Raw genomic sequence first — 17,562 nt, forward strand, 5'->3', positions numbered from 1 at the left:
CAATTTTTAAAAAATATTTTGAGAGATTGAATGCATATGCGTGCACAAGTAGGGGAGGGACAGAGAGAGAGGGAGACAGAATTCCAAGCAGGCTCCAAGCTGACAGCACTGACAGCCTGACACAGGGCTCAATCCCATGAACCAGGAGACCATGACCTGAATCGAAGTCAAGAGTCAGACACCCAACTGACTGAGCTACCCAGGTGCCCCAAGGTTTAGATCAAATTCCTTCCTTTTTCTTTCAAATGAGACATTCTACTGTTCTCAGTTCATCCACTGGCTACATCTGTACCTTTAATAACATTCAAACTCTTTCAGAACTAGTTTATCTGGTATTTCTATTTGTGATACCACAATCTAGCAAGATGTGAATTAGTCTATAGAAGTATCACTCTATATTGTACAGTTGAGTTCCTTCTGGTCTAAAATACAGTCCAGACTAGTGGTTCTCAGACTTTAGCTTATTGGAATCACCTGGAGTGCTTGTTAAACCATAGCCTGCTGGATTTATGTTCCAATTTCTAAGTGGAAAAGTCTGGGTAGGGCCTGAAATTTTACACTGCTAACAGTTCCCAGGTGATCTTAATGCCGCTGATTGAGGACCACAATGAGAATGACTGCATTAGACAAGGCAATCTGCACCTATTTTATAATTTAATGGACTACTAAGAGAAAGCAAAGTTAGTCTTTTGATCAGGGAATGGACAGTGTGAATTGTAAAAAAAAAAAAAAAAAAAAAGACAAGTGTTGCTTTAGAAAGCCTTCTCCTGGAGGCACCTGGGTGGCTCAGTCGGTTGAGCATCTGACCTCGGCTCAGGTCATGATCTCACGGTCCGGGAGTTCGAGCCCCGCGTTGGGCCCTGTGCTGACAGCTTGGAGCCTGGAGCCTGCTTCACATTCTGTGTCTCCCCCTCTCTAACCCTCCCCATCCATGCTCTGTCTGTCTCAAAAATAAATGAACATTAAAAAAAAAAAAAAAAAGAAAGAAAGAAAGCTTTCTTCTGGTTTGTTTCTTGGAGTTTTATTTTTTTTCTTTGAGACAGAGAGAGTGCAAGCTCACAAGCAGCAGAAGGGCAGAGGGAGAGAGAATCTCAAGCAGGCTCTGCACAGCCAGTGTGGAGCCTGACTTGGGGCTTAAACTCAGAAACCATGAGATCATGACCTGAGCCGATACCAAAAGTTGGACGCTTAACCAACTGAGCCACCCGCTTGCCCCAGCTTTCTTCTGTTTTGTAAGTAGTTTATCTGAATTCATTAACAGCTGATGAAAAGGATACTTACCAAGAACAGCTTTGTCCAGATTAATGTAAGTGAAAGCCTTTAAATGCAAGGAGGAAAGGTATCCCTAGAAGAGATGGAAAAATACTAAATGTACTAATATGTATTAACCTGTCACATAGAGTAGCTATTATTAGGGACTTCTTTTTAAATTTAGAGTCTATTAACGCTAAATATACAAAGGCAAAAATGATATACAGTTGACTTCCCTAACGTGGGAGGTTAGGGATGATGACCACCCCCACTATGCACTTGAAAATCCACATGTAACTTCTGACCTCCTGAAAACTGTCCTACTAATAGCTTATTGTTGACCATAAGCCTTACCAATAACATAAATAGATAACACATATTTTGTATATGTATTACATATTGTACTTACAATAAAGTAACCTAGAGAAAAGAAAATGTTAAAAAAATCATAAGAGAAAATGCATTTAGAGGGCCATTACTATACTTTTTTAAAGGACTAGTCTGCATTTATTAAAAAAAAAAAAATCCACTATAAGTGTACCTGCACAGTTCAAACCTGTCTTGTTCAGGATCAACTGTAATCAAATCTAAAAGAGTCTGGTTTCTGGAGGACAAATGAAGCCAAGGGCAAGTTCAGGTGCCCATTCTGGGTATGAGTGTTATACAAATAATACCTCTAGCCATTCAGTGGCACCAACAGCTCCGAAGTCTCCAGCACTCCAGCTGGCAAAGACAATGCTTCTGCTGGGTTTAAAGCCACCTAAAAGATAGCAAAAAAGTTAATTTTATCTTGGGAAAGGTTATAGGTAGGCAACTGACTTCAGATGAAATCAGAAATTTCTAACTCAAGACAGCAGATTCAAAAATATTTCTTTCCCTTTTGAGGCCCCAGGTGAAAGAACAAAAAAAAGTAAGAATAAATTTTAAAGGTAATCTACAAAAAAAGAAGAGAACATTTGCAAATAAGATTTCAAACACATAGTAGAGACCAGTTTTTACAGGAAGTCACTTTTGTTTCAACTCCATTCTTTGAGCCCCCCTAAAATTCTGCACCAAGAGATACTTGAAATCCCAGTGTAACTACAATGTGTCTCTTCTCTGAGACACATAGAAGTCAGTCACTGAAAACATAGGGTTACTTTACAATTGTTACCAAACAGAGTAAATACTTACAAATTTAAGTTATGAAAAAGTTTACAGAGAAATTACATTAATGACAGCTCCCCTCCAAACCTCCCCTTTTCCTGGGTATGCATTTTTCTGTATTATGTACTTTTCCACAAAGTTAATAAGCACTGCAACTTACCCATGGCCCAAGGATTCAAGAATGTGATAGGGGTTTGTATGTGTGTGTGGGTGTGTGTAGAGGAGCGGCAAATACCAAGGGAGAAAGGCTTGAAAGTGTTTATATATTATAAATATATAAAAACATATCCAGTATTATGCCTATAAACATAACACATCAAGTTACATATTATAATTTTATACCAAAATTATAGAAACTTAGTACAGAGGTCTGCCACTGCTTGCTTTAAAATAGATTTCTTAGGGACCACGCTAGATTAGCCATGTCATTCTGAATATGTCAGACTAAGAGCTAGGGTCCAGTACAACACTTTTTGAGTGTCTCATCAAAGTTGATTCCCAGTGCAAAGACACTGCATGGAAAGCTGTTTCAAAGTCAAAGGCAGATCCAACAAAAGATGATCTGCTTTTGTGCTCAAACTCAGAGTCCAGCATAAGTGAACCACAATAATATGGGCCAAAGTGAGAAAGCATATAGTATTTAGAACTATATACAGCAAATAGATATTCAAGGGTCCTCACAATTTGTACTCTACCTTTTAAGACCATATCAGAGAGTATCCGTGCAAGTTCCAAGAGGAGAGCTGTTCCTACGCTAGACTTTGCAGCTCCAGGACCCCAGGCATCCCTCTGAGCCCCTACTACAACATAGCGATCTTTAAAAAAAAAAAAAAAAAAAAAGATAAATTACACAATCAGCTTTTAAACTGTTTTTAATACTGAGCTTTAAACTCTAGAACAAGCATGTTTGTAAGAAGGATAAAAATGCAATATATGCATTAAGGATAAGAGAACCTTTCTTCATAGCTGACTTAGGACTCTAGGAATTAAAAATTTACATGACAATACTAATCTCTTTTTCCTTGTTAGTATTATTACTCTTTTCCACATTACCAGTTAAGTTTACTTATCGACTACTAATTTGTACTACTTAATTGTTTAATCAGCGACCAAGTCCAAGGGCTTTCCTTACTAAATGACATGACTCTTAGATTCTACTTAAATAGATAGATTGTATTGACTACTTCTACTTAATTGGTTAATAAGCAACCAAAGTCCAAGGGCTTTCCTTACTAAATTACATGACTATTAGATTCTACTTAAATAGATAGACTGCATATTTCAAGGACCAATCAATAAACCACAGCCCACATGCCCATTCATTATGTATTGGTTACAGCTGTTTTCATGCTACAACATCAGCGTCAGCATAGTCAGCTAGTCAGAGTTAAGTAAGTAGTTGCAACAGAGACTGTATATCCTGCAAAGTGTTTATCTGCCCCCTTAAGAAGTAGTTTGCTTACTGATGACATATTCAATAACTTGAAAGAGATTCTCTAGTCACAGTGGTCAATTTTTGACAAATTAATTTCCTAGGGCCTTATTACCTCCCAATAAAACTGACACCTAAACAGTTCACTGTAGGACAGACCAGAGCACTCCACAAAACCAAGCCAAAGCCAGCCTTCCTGTACTCTCTTCTGGCCACATTCTTATGAACTAGGAAAACAGAAACAAACTAACAAACAAAAGAAAAAAAACAAAACAAAAAATCAAAGGTCTTTACCAGGTTCTTCAAAACCTTTAATAACTCCAAACACGTTAAAAATTCTTATCTCTTTCAGCACGTTGTTCACAGTGAGCTTCACATTCCAGTTCTGTGAGGTTTCCAGCCTACAGGAGGAGTCTGTTTCCCAAGCAGAAGGACAGTCTCCTTCCATATTTCTAGAAGTAGAAAACAGACATTAGAGTTCTGATTATTATGGCTTCCCTTAGGTTTACAAAATCAATCTTCCTTACTCTCCAGTGAAGTTTTAGGCTAAGAGGACATATAAAGAAAACATATACAAAATTTACTCCCTGGTGGCTAACCATTTGTGTCTTACTCTGATCTGTAGGCAATCATCTGAAAATCATCAGTTATCTCCTGGTTTAAACAATGTTTTAAAAAAATTTCTGTACCTATCCTCATCTGAAATGTGCCTTTCTGCCAGAGACACAGCTATCATTTACATGTGAAGTAGATACCAAGATGGACTCAGAATGAAGTTCTGACATAAAAACCCATGAGTATATTCCCATGTTTCCTGACTCTCTACACTAACTAGTATACATTCTTTTTTTTTTTTTTTTTTTTTTTTTTAATTTATTCTTGAGAGATAGAGACAGAGCATGAGCAGGGGAGGGGCAGAGAGAGAGGAGGAGATGCAGAATCCGAAGCAGGCTCCAGGCTCTGAGCTGTCAGCACAGAGCCCGACGTGGGGCTCGAGCTCACGAACCGCGAGATGATAACCTGAACTGAAGCCGGAACTTAACTGACTGAGCCACCCAGGCGCCCCTATACATTCTTATCATAATTATAAAAGAATATTTTTATGCTGCTGATAGTTACGTATCTTCCCCTGTCTAATTCCTCATGTTACCCAATGACTGCTCTATTTACATAAATGTCAAAATATGATTACCCCACACTACACAAGGATAAGACAGGGAAGGGAGCTGGCTTCACAGGTTAGGGAAGACCTGTAGGTGGAGGTAAGAATGATCTGATTCGAAGTTTGGTATAAGTCAATAAAAAATCACCATTTTTAAAATGCTTCATGGGATGCCTGGGTGGCTCAGTCGATTAAGCGTCCGACTCTTGATCTCTGCTCAGGTCATCTCATTGTTTATGGGATGGAGCCCCATGTCGGCCTCTACGCTAATAGCATAGAGCCCACTTGGGATTCTCTCTCTGCCTCTCTCTCTCTCTCTGCCCTCCCCGCGCATGAGCACTACTCTCTCTAAATAAATAAATTTAAAAAAAAATGCTCGTAGATCGCATGGTTAATAGTCACATGGTGTTACACATGTGTCCTTACATGTAAATGCTCTTCATTTGAAATCAGTCACCCTGCTAAGTAGATTATATTTTAGCTATCCAATTAAGTGAAAGAAACATGATCAGTGGGGTTAGAGTAACTTGTTCTACATCACACAGAAAATCTAAGTGTCTGAGACCAGATCTACATTCTATACCAATACCAGGTGGGAAGTATGTCTAGATCAAGATAAAAACTAATGACATGTACTCTAATCAGACGGGGTTCTATTTTTAAAGACAGATACTAATACATTAGGGAGGATATCCAGGACTAATCATGACTGTAAAGCATCTGGAAACTGTCATGAGAACTGAAGATATTCCATTATAGACAAGAAAATTTGAACTGCTGTTGCTAAGAAGAAAATCTAGAACTAATCGGTGTTACAGGGAATAAGATTTCAGTTCAACATGAATTCTAACAGCTCTTTTCCAATAACTGAATAGGTTGCCAAGGGCAACAAAGTGCTTTACCTCAGGAAGTCCTCAAGGAGAAGCTATGCCAGGAATAGTATACAAGGAATTCACTGGGTAAATTGAACAAGGACTTGCAGAGTTTGTAAATCCAATGTCTAATTATTAATATCACTTTATGGAGGAAAAACTTCATGTTTATCTACACCAGCGTAAGAGCTATCCACCCCACGAGATGCCAAATATGGAAAACTACAGCCAATTAGCTAAAATGCTATCAAATTGAGGCGACTTTTAAGCGTATGACTCTTGATTTTGGCTCAGGTTATGATCTCATGGTTTGTGAGTTCAAACCTTACATCATGTTTTGTGCTGACAGGGTGGAGCCTGCTTGGGATTCTCTATCTCTCCCTCTCTCTCTCTGCCCCTCCCCTCTGCTCATGCGCACTCTCTCTCTCTCTCTCTCAAAAACAAAGTAACCTTTTTTTTTTTTTTTTTTAACGTTTATTTAGTTTTTGAGAGAGACAGACAGAGTATGAGTGGTGGAGGGGCAGAGAGAGGGGGAGACACAGAATCGGAAGCAGGCTCCAGGCTCTGAGCTGTCAGCACAGAGCCCAATGCAGGGCTCCAACTCACAGACCCCGAGATCATAACCTGAGCCGAAGTCAGATGCTCAACTAACTGAGCCACCCAGGCGCCCAACAAAATAACTTTAAAAATAAATAAATAATAAAATGTTATCAAATTAACTTAAGGAGATTATTATTCCTTTCTACTCATAAAACCAGTTTTCAAAAAAGACAATTTTCAAATAAGAACTTACCCAAACAACTTTTCTGCAGTGGCTCTGGAGATTGTTTGGACAGGTATATTCGGCAATCCTGATGACTGCGATGGTGGAAACTGAGTATGATTGAAAGAAGGGAATCCAGGTGTATATGGGTCACCTGTTCCCAGATGGGCCTAGTTAAACAAAAAAGTAATGTGCTCTGTCAGACATTTATTCAAGAAATCCTTAGAAGATTCAGACTCAGTATGAGGGTATAGCCTAAATTTAGTTTAGCAACTCAAACCATGAAGGTCTGAGTGGCTCTAAAATATGTGACTATTATTTTTATATGGCAATGGCATATGCCAAATCTCAATTCAAGACACTATTGAAAAGGTAATGTTAGCAATAATAACTAGGTCTCAAAGTCCCATAATCCATTTTCTTGTTACTGCTAAGACCCTCCCAGAAAAAAAAAAAAAAAAGAGTATTTAATAAGGAAGGCATGTTACACTTCTACTAATGCAGATGGAATCCAGCAACAATTTGTAGAACCCAAAAACTCATTTACGTAAGAAATAAGAACTCACATGTCCGAAGAATGGAATCTCTGCATTAGTAATGGGAAATTTAGCCTGGTCCATGTATATCAAGACACCAATTGCATTGAAGCTTTCAGCATTTGCAACCTAAAGAAAAACATGTAAAGGTCAGAAGGTGAAGATAGTGTTGGGCTTTATGCTAAGACAAAAGGTTACAGAGGACTGCACTGAAACTCCCAAATGTTGCAAATAGCTTACATGTTGAGAAAAAATACTTCCCTTAACTAACTCATTAAGAGAGTTTCAAAGATAAGAGAAATAATAAAAACCCATCTAACACAACCACTGTCTTTTAATATGTTCCATTCTAGGCCCTTATTACGTAGGTTTGACTTTCAATTTTCTTCTTCAAAAAACATAATTATACGTATATATTCCATATATACATAAAATTTGGTTATATAGAACTTAACAAAGCACCTTAACAATAATTTAGCAATTCTATGTAACAACAGAATATTGTTATTTTAAATTTAAACTGCTTTCACTGAAGCATTTCTGATTACCCCATTGTCACCGAAAGACAATGACTACAGAATACTCCAAGTGGCTATGCCATAGTCCTGGAAGTATCCTACAGTTTAGATAATTAGAACTTATTTGATTTGTTGAATACTTTAATAAATTCAAGTTTAGGGGTGCCTAGGTGGCTCAGTAAGTTAAGCGTCCGACTTCGGCTCAGGTCATAATCTCCTAGTCCAGGAGTTCGAGCCCCGCACTGGGCTCTGTGCTGACAGCTTAGAGCCTGGAGCCTGCTTCTGATTCTGTGTCTCCCTCTCTCTCTCTGCTCCTCCCTGCTTGAGCTCTGTCTCTCTTTCTCTCAAAATTAAACAAACATTAAAAAATAAGTAAATATAAAATAAATTCAAGTATATTATTAGGTATGAGAGTTTAAGACTGATGGTTTCCAGAATGTGAAAAAAAATAATCAATGATACCACTTAAAGGAAGAATAGTATGATACCAGTGTATTTAATAACTTATACTCACCTTTTCAGCAAAAGTGATTTTCCCTGCTCTAACAATCACTAAAGATCCATTCACAGGAGAGTTTAAATTCTCAAAGTCTTTTTTAGTGCCAAAATTAGCATGGACCAGTCTACCCTAGAATAAAAACATGAGATTTAATGAGCATTACGGTATTAGAACAGCCGTAGAGTCTGAGAGAGGATAGTTTTACAGATCAAACCCAATAGAGAAAAGAGAGATAAAAGGAGGCCAAAGCCTAAAAGGATGTAAGAATTCTAGTCAACCTAGTCAGTTATTAGGAGTGAATCAAGACTCTGGCCTCCTATAGTCACATCTTGCATCATCACATGCTGCCTTGAATCTAATTTGCATTGCTCTTGACATTTAATCTCTTTTACATTGCTTCCAATATTGTGTGGGGAGAGAAAGGCTAACAGAATATGATAAACAAAGAGACATATACCAATATAAATACTGTAGGTTAGCCCTGGCTGCACCAATTACATAAAGTTCCTAACACATGAATGCTAGATAATTGAGGACATACATAAAAATAGGTCTTAATGGAAAGTTCTGATAAGAAATCTGTATGAAAATTGTTAAACACTATCTATCACAATAAAGTGCCTTGCATAGATCAATTTTTAGATATTTATAAAAGCTGTCTCATAATATTCCTAAACTATTAATAGAGCTATATAAACTGATCCTGACAACCAAATAACCTAAATATAGAAAGCTTGCAGGTGAACTAAAACCTTCAATGTTTCTGACAGAACAGTGTACCCACCTCCAAACCCCCAGGTTATAGGTAGTCAGGGAAAGTGATATAGCACAGGTAAAACTTCATCTGGCTTGAAAGGCATCCAGTAGATAGACCCCTGACATACAAACATTTGTTTTTTAAAACCTGAAAAACCTAGGTAGATCTATCAACTGTTTTTTAAATTTCTGCAGTAGTTTGGCCATATTTGCCTAAATTAAAGATTCAAGCTAAGACTGGACTCCAGCCAAGATGGTTACTTATATTATATCTGTCCCCACATAAAGTGGCATCTTTTTTTTTTTATTTAAAAAAAAATTTTTTTTTTAACATTTTTATTATTTATTTTTGAGACAGGGAGAGACACAGCATGAACAGGGGAGGGTCAGAGAGAGGGAGACACAGAATCTGAAACAGGCTCCAGGCTCTGAGCTGTCAGCACAGAGCCTGACGCGGGGCTCGAACTCACGGACCGTGAGATCATGACCTGAGCAGAAGTCGGCCGCTTAACTGACTGAGCCACCCAGGCGCCCCCATAAAGTGGAATCTTGATACACACATTCACTCAACAAACACCATCTGTCAGGCACTGTCCAAGGCTCTATGACACAGCAGTAAATGAAGCCAACCTCTAGCCCTGCATGTAGCTTTCATTCTAGTGTGGAAACAAATGAGTAATGTCAGGGGTGTAAGTACGAGTAAGAAAAATAAAGCGGATAAAGGGAAGTGATTGGAGGAGGGCCATTTTTAACAAGATAATCAAGGAAGACTTCCCTAAGGTGGTAACACTGGAAAAGACACTTGCACAAAAGGAGGGAACAGGCCATATTGGTATTCAGGGGAAGAGTGGGCCTGCAGAAGGAAAGGGAGTTTTATAAAAGCCTTGAGGTGGAAGCATGCCTGCATTTGAGTGGTTTAGGAACACTGGGGAGGCTGGAGTGGCCAGCAGAGTGCAAGAGGAAGAGAGCAGTAGGATTACTTAGAGCCTTGCCATCCTGAAAGAAGACCTAGGATTTTACTTTCACTGTGGCATAGGATGGCTGAGAATAAGAATATCTCACAATCAGTTACATTTTAAAAAATAAATTTATACCAAAATTCCTAAGAAAGGTAACGACAATGAGTTTCTGAGCTCTTCAACAGGGAAGACCATCTCATGCACCGTATCGCCTTACTTACAGTAACTGTTGCTGCTTTACTGTATGCCACATAGCCCTCTGGACTCTCCACCAGGTATACCATGTCACTGTTCGTGCCCACTATGGTCACTGAGTTTGAAGCACTGGCAAAAAAAGATTAAGTTAAGATGAAGCTGAAGCTAAGGACAGCCTTGGGAAAAAAATGGCTTTAGTACATTTAGCATCTGATTTGCATTATTTATTCTGAAAGTCTTTGCTGTATTAGCACACCTGAAAATAGCTACTTCCAGAAAATAAGTTTACCATCTTTCAACATACCTGCCTTTGACCTGAACCTTAACAAAATGTTCATCATGCCAGGCTTTGCTAAGTTGAAGCTCACGGAATCGGTTCTCAATATAAAAGGCAAGGCTTTCATCTTTTTGAGATCCAGCCTCACGAGGGAAATATGAATTTTCATTCAGCTGCCTAGAGGAAAAAAGTCACTGTTACATGAACTAAAATTTAATTTAAAATAAACAATGAACTGAAATATCAAGAAAATTGTTTTAAAATAACTCAATACTATTCATCATAGCTAAGATAACTATGACCCCAAATTTCAAGGTTGACTAGAGACAAACTTAGAAGAAAAAAAATTATGCCCAATGTCTAAAGGAATTTATGACTTTAGCTTTATCCAACCTCTGAATCCAATGTATAGTACTCCATCAAGAGCCCCATCTTAACACATATATGTGCTTAGGGTAATTTTAGGGGAAATGAGTAAGCAAAATCAAAGTATTACTGTTGGTGAACTCAAGATGTACAGCTTTAATTTTCACCTTTGAAACAAAACTACTCCTTGTTCTGATCTCCTATGTCTCACTGTAAATATATATACATCATATTAGTTATTTGATTTTTGTTTGGTAGACTACACTCTTATGTTATCCGTAATGCCTGGTATACAGTATATACAAAAGTATTCATTAGATGAAGTAAAAATGCCAAAATTCCTCATCTAAGACTAAGAAAATCATTGTACCACTGTAACTACTGGAAGCCAGCTAATAAGTAAACGATGAATACGTTCTTTACACGGGGTTATGTATGTGTCTAAGGAAGGTCTTCAAAATCGAAGGACAGAAACCTTAAGGACACTTCTAAGGCTATATGGATTAATGAGAACCAGAAGAAATCACGAATACTAGAGACATGATACGTCTCTATATCAAGTCGGGCAGTCAAGTTAGTCCTGATCTAAAGAATAAAAAAGGCTACTGATGCCCTTGTTGATGGTAGCAAAGCTCAGTGTGCCTTACAAGGGGTTGAGATGAAAATCAAAGCAAAGAAAGTCTGACAGCAGGCAACAAGCTTAAAAGACCCGATGACAAAAAGATCAAAGACCTCTGAATTTTTTAAAGAAAAAGGAGTGTCCTCACAAAAATTTTTTCCCCATCCAACAAGTTTGAATTCTTTACTAATTCTTTACCCTCCAGCTAAACATGGGAAGTCTCCCCTACTGTAAGAAGTCTTTCCTCCAGACTGTCATGTTTGTTTTGTTTCACTGCTCTGAATAATCAGTATTTGTTAGGGACTGAGATTAAATTTGTGAAGTAGCTCAAGTTTACCTGATGGTGCTGGTGAACTCTGTGTTACTCAGTTTCTCTGACAGCATTGTTTTGAGGTCCGACCAAAATAAGTGAGAAGGTGCTTCAGGAAAGTACTCTTCTGTTTCTGAAGGTTCGGTTCCCTCTACCTCCAGAGACTCTGTTCCTGCTGGTCTCTCACATTCAGACTTTGCTTCTACACGTTTACAATAGCCCAAGTAGCCAATCATAAATCCTATGGATAAAAAGTTTCAGAACTGACAATATATTCCTATAGGAACTGTTAATATTTTCAGCTAAGCCTTGAAAATACTGGCTTTAATCAAATTGTAAGCAGTTGGAAAGTAAGTAATGAATGTCAATTTTTTTATATTTTAAACCATTCAATGTAATAAATCATACAGTTGACTCTTGAACGATGCAGGGGTTAGGGGTGTATACCCCCACACAGTAGAAAATCTGCATGTAACTTTTGACTCTCCAAAAACATTAACTACTAATAACCTACAGTTGACTGGAAGCCTTATGGTACCATAAAGAGTTGATTAACACATATTTGTATGTTATATATGTTATGTGCCACATTCTTACAATATCTGTCTTTTTCTTATCTTTTTCAGTATTTCTACACTACACAGTTGGTGTGCAAGTTTTTCAAATTGTCACAAATCTCCAAAAACTTTTCCAATGTATTTATTGAGGGGCACCTGGGTGGCTCAGTCAGTCAAGCGTCTGACTCTTGGTTTCATCTCAGGTCATGATCTCACGGTTCATGGGTTCAAGCCCTCCATCTGGCTCTGCGCTGGCAGTGCAGAGCCTGCTTGGGATTCTCTCTCTCCTCTCTCTGCCCTGCCCCCCACTCACTCTCGCTCTCTCTCAAAATAAATAAATATATACATACGTATTTTAAAAAATCTGCATATAAGTGGACCCACACAGTTCAAGTCCATGTTGTTCAAGAGTCAACTTTATAGTAACTCTAAATACTTGCCTTTTAATTGTGTTTAAGTTTATTTATTTATTTATTTAAGTAATCTCTATACCCAACCTGGGGCTTGAACTCTTGGCCCCGAGATCAAGAGTCACATGCTCTACTGACTGAGCCAGCGAGGTGCCCCTAAATAGTTACCTTTTTAAAATATAGGTAACTTTTCTTCCCAGAAGCCTTCTTTAAATCCTTAGGCCAAGCTTCTATGCTACAGATATCCTGTGTGTATTTCTAGTATAACATTTGCACATTACAATGAAATGATTCATGTGTCTCTCTTCTTCCACCAGGCCAAACTCAAAGGCAGGCATAGAATCTTAGTCATTGTTGTTGTATTCCTAGTGCCTAGCATAATGGCACATAAAAAGGCACAAAATAAATGTTTGCTTGGCTGAATTAACAGATTTCCTGGAGTCACTCCCAAGGAACATTTAAGTTTTGAATAGCCACTCTTACCAATCAAGAAAAAGAGGATTATAGCGATAGTCCCATAGCAGATAAATCCATTAAACCTTTTTGGTTTTGTGACACTGGCACCATTATCCCTCATGTTATTGTCAACATTTTCTTCTTCGTCTGCAGCTAGTTTCATCTCCACATGACTATTGTCACCATCTACTTGCCGAGCCAGACTAAACCGGGTATAGGACAATGGTTCTCCACCAAACTGAGATTTGAAGAAAAGAGAGAAGAAAGCATCATGAAAGAGAAGAAAGGGAAGAGGAACATTTACCAAAAGTTTGGTTAGGTACTATACTTAGTAGTGGACCATTACTATGACTTGCTATATATTCTTAAGGAAAAAGAAGTTCCTCTTTCAAAGCAACATTCTTCCTGATACCTAGTTCTGTCAATGGTAGATGGGGGCTAGATCACACACTGGCCTTTTTCATCTCATTCAGCCTTTTCATTCAGGGTTTCTGTTACATATGTCTACTAACATAGGTATACATTTTGATCAGCTTTCTTTGTTCATCTTATCAATGTGGCTGTCCCCCTCCTACCATACTTGAAATACCCTGTATGTTCTTACAAGATTTCCCATAGTTAACTCCACACAAGACTGAAGATACCCTTTGTGGGAGGAGTTACATCGCCAAGCCACCACTTCAACATAAAAAAATACTTTATGATAGCTTTGAATATTACTTCATGCTTATTGGGTGAGAGCCATTCTTCTATATTTCATATTCTCACAAACTGGTGACAAGGAATAATAAAACTTAAAATATCTTACCAAGGTAGAGAATGCTGATCTGGCTTGATCCATCATTCTGAGCTGCCACACAAAAGAACCTAGTATTAAAACAGAAATTTAATACAAAATAGATACCATTGTACCAGTTATAAGAGGTTTTCATTACCATGCTAAATTATTATATATCAAGTTTACTTTTAAATATATTATCACATTCCCAGAAAGGGTCTTTAATAAAGACATTTAGTTCATAGGAAAACTAAATTTAATATAATCCTTGATTAGATCCTGAGTTGAGGTGGGGTGGAGGTGAGAACAACTACAAAGGATATCATTGGGAAAAATAAGAAATCTGAATACAGACTACATAGTGGATAACAGTACTGTATCAGATTAGATCTGGAGAGTGTGACATATTCGATTTGATTATATTAGATTTGGAGAGTGTGATGATTTATTCTGTTTTTGGAAAAGAATGCCCTTGTTCTTAGGAGATTAATGCTGAAGAATTTAAGAATTTAGTATTGGGGCACCTGGCTGGCTCCATTGAAAGACCATGTAACTCTTGATCTCAGGGTCATGAGTTCAAGCCATATGTTGGGTGTAGAGATTACTAAAAAAAAAAAAAAATTGGGAAACTTAAAAAAAAAAAAAAAAGGATGAAGTATCCTAACACTTATTTCAAATAGTTTAGTTTAAAAAAAAGGGTCTAAAAAAAAAAGGGGGTCTAAGAGGGGCACCTAGAGGCACGTAGGTGGCTCAGTCGGTTAAACATCCCACTCTGGATTTCGTGAGTTTGAGCCCCACACTGGGTTCTGCACTCATGGTGCAAGCCTGCTTGGGATTCTCTCTCTCTGTCCCTCCCCTGCTCACTTCCTCTCTCAAAATAGACTAAAAATAAATTAATAAATTACTTTAAAAGCATATAAGAAATTGGGGCGCCTGGGTGGCTCAGTCGGTTAAACGTCCGGCATCGGCTCAGGTCATGATCTCACAGTTTGCGAGTTCGAGCCCCACATTGGGCTCTGTGCTGACAGCTCAGAGCCTGAAGCCTGCTTCGGATTCTGTGTCTCCTTCTCTCTCCGCCCCTCCCCTGCTCATGCTCTGTCTCTGTATCTCAAAAAATGAATAAACGTTAAAAAAAATTTTTAAAAAAGTGTATAAGAAGTAAAGCAAATGTGGTAACTGTTAATAATTGATGAATCAGAATAAAGGGTACATGAATATGGATATATACTGTACTATTATTTCAAGTTCTTCCTACCATGGTTCTACCATGTCTATTTACCATGGTAGGTAAATTTAAGTAACTGAATTTAGTAGTCAAAGGGACAAATACAATAGACTAGCACCTGGGGGGAAAAAAAACCCAAAGTAGAATTAAGTCAAGACTGGTCATGCTAAAAAGACCTGTAACAAACCATCTTCAATATAAAAGGAGAGAAAACATGATCCTTCTGATTAAAGGAACAGTTCTTACAAATGATTTGACAGATCTTTGATGCAAAACGAATAGACAAAAGAAAAACACACCATGCTGTTTTACACACAAAGAAGCCAACCATCTGAGATGTTCAGTGTCTTATTCAAGGCTGAAAACTGATAATCCAAAAACTGAAGTTCAATGGGTTACTGAGTTATAAAAATTCTGTTCTCATCTCCAGAAATTTAAGAAATTAATCTTAACCTTCAAATCACTATGTTGTGTACCTAAAACTATATATTGTATGTCAACTATCCATAAATAAAATAAATTTAAAAATAAATAAATGACAGCCATTTTATTATTTTTTAAAGATTTAAAATTTTTTTTATTTGAGAGAAAGAGAAAAGAAAGAGAGTGGGGGAGGGATAGAGGGAAGAGAGGGAGAGAGAGAATCCCAAACAGGGGAAGGTGCAGAGGGAAGACAGAGAGAATCCCAAGCAGGCTCCACACTCAGCACAGAGACACAGGGCTCAATCCCACGACCCTGGGATCAAGGCCTGAGCCGAAATCAAGAGTTGGATGCTCAACCGACTGAGCCACCCAGGCACTGCTAAAAGATTTTTTTATTTTCAAATAATCTCTACACCCAACATGGGGCTTGAACTTACAACCCAGAGATCAAGAGTCACATGCTCTACCAACTGAGCCAGCCAGGCAACTTAACACCCATTTTAAAGGTGAAAAACACCTCTATAACCAACAGAGTTCTATGTTAAGTTAAAGCACTGGTATTTAGTGAAATCCAGATTTTCTAATTAATTTGATTTGAGTGCATCTAAATGTTTTAAAGCGATATTATGCTGAGATATATAAAATGGTCATTTATTTCATACTATTTTAAGGCTTTTCCTACACTACAAGTACACTTAACAGAGCATTTAACATGCACATGTCACAAAGCAAACTGAGATATATACAGACTATAAAATAAAAGACGTTATATAAACTGGCATTAGAAAAGTCTCCTATCAAAACCTATTAACAACAACAAAAATTTAATCCCCAAGCTTTAACGACCAGAGCCAAGAAGCAAGATCATATTCTTAGAAGCAAAGTCTCTTGCCCTATCTGGTACAAAAAGTTTACCATTATCACTGCACCAGAACCCTACAAACCCAATCACTAGAACCAGAACTAGAAGACCCCACCCTGAACCAATTTTAATCACCCTTTTCTAGGAAAAACCAGTTTACAAGTTTAATGCTGATCTGAACCAGCCATTCCTCAAGGTTTCCAGTTTTAAATTAATTTTGAGATTAAAGTGACAACACTTTTAAATAAATGATCTAAATAAAGGATTTAAATAAATGATGAGATTGAGTTGATTGCAATTCTGCATAAACAGATATTAATAGAACATGTAATTATGATTTTGTATAATTAAAATCTAAGTACAGTTTTAACTGAGAACACCAGTATGTTATTTCTATTTCAATATCCAGACACAAAATGAAGAGTATAACATAAAAGAAATCAAGTCAGAGGAAAAAATTGTGACTTAGGCAATTCCCATTTTAACTTCATAATTTAACCCCGCATCTATGAATAACACGATAATTCTAGGATATCTACAAAAGTTACTCCTTAAGTTTTATATACAAAAAAATTGAGTCATTCTTTCAAAATGACTTCATACATGATAAAGCTTTGTATTGAAAAGAACCCCTTACTGAATTTTCTTTGAACTGAAATCACTCTAATTTATGTACTCTAGAAGCATCAGAGAAACTTTTCCTACCGGTTATAATCACTGTCTATAAACAGTTCTGTTTATAGTTACATAGTTCTGTTAAAAGATGGCATCTAAAAGCCAAACATCTTTTATTACAGCTTATTTCACGATGTCACCACCATTGCTGATAATCCATAACAAGAGACAAACCAAACACCAACTGGATTTTTGTACATATTAGCACTTTGTGTATCTTTGGTGCTCTCAATGGTAACTTGAAAACCTATTCAGTTTCTCACATTAATAATGAAAATTAAAGTAAGCAAAACAGAGCCGTGTATGTTTTGAACATGAAATGGAAGGAGTAACTGAGTCTTTTTTTTTTTCTTTCTGAAATGTCTTTTAATTGAGCCATGGGATGGAAGACAGGAGGCAGGCGAAGGTACAAGCTAGACTACAGTCCTAAACTTCTTTATAATTCATATCATCTCATTCCTACTTTCTTCAAATGTGGCATTAATTTCTATTTAATGTTTTTAAATACAGTAAAT

General features: G+C 37.4%; 1 protein-coding gene across 5 annotated transcripts in view; it reads right to left on the reverse strand.

The window, feature by feature from the left end:
* Positions 1 to 17,562, reverse strand: part of TFRC (transferrin receptor) — a 75,343-nt gene that overhangs the window by 8,764 nt on the left and 49,017 nt on the right. For 3 of the 5 annotated variants that reach the window (XM_053903499.1, XM_053903497.1, XM_053903500.1), the window contains 12 exons: positions 13,893 to 13,951; positions 13,112 to 13,322; positions 11,689 to 11,902; positions 10,394 to 10,543; positions 10,116 to 10,218; positions 8,195 to 8,308; positions 7,193 to 7,291; positions 6,657 to 6,796; positions 4,124 to 4,281; positions 3,093 to 3,212; positions 1,926 to 2,011; positions 1,282 to 1,345 (listed from right to left, as the gene is read on the reverse strand). In XM_053903499.1, the coding sequence (XP_053759474.1) occupies positions 1,282 to 1,345; positions 1,926 to 2,011; positions 3,093 to 3,212; positions 4,124 to 4,281; positions 6,657 to 6,796; positions 7,193 to 7,291; positions 8,195 to 8,308; positions 10,116 to 10,218; positions 10,394 to 10,543; positions 11,689 to 11,902; positions 13,112 to 13,322; positions 13,893 to 13,928 (1,495 nt within the window). In that variant the 5' untranslated portion in view covers positions 13,929 to 13,951. The remainder of the gene's footprint in view (positions 1 to 1,281; positions 1,346 to 1,925; positions 2,012 to 3,092; positions 3,213 to 4,123; positions 4,282 to 6,656; positions 6,797 to 7,192; positions 7,292 to 8,194; positions 8,309 to 10,115; positions 10,219 to 10,393; positions 10,544 to 11,688; positions 11,903 to 13,111; positions 13,323 to 13,892; positions 13,952 to 17,562) is intronic. The other 2 variants (XM_053903498.1, XM_053903502.1) reach the window with 1 other exon arrangement.

This window comes from Panthera pardus, unplaced genomic scaffold (genome assembly GCF_024362965.1).
Source record: "Panthera pardus isolate Hobbes unplaced genomic scaffold, ASM2436296v1 HiC_scaffold_16, whole genome shotgun sequence".
In the NCBI taxonomy this organism is placed as follows: Eukaryota; Metazoa; Chordata; class Mammalia; order Carnivora; family Felidae; genus Panthera; species Panthera pardus.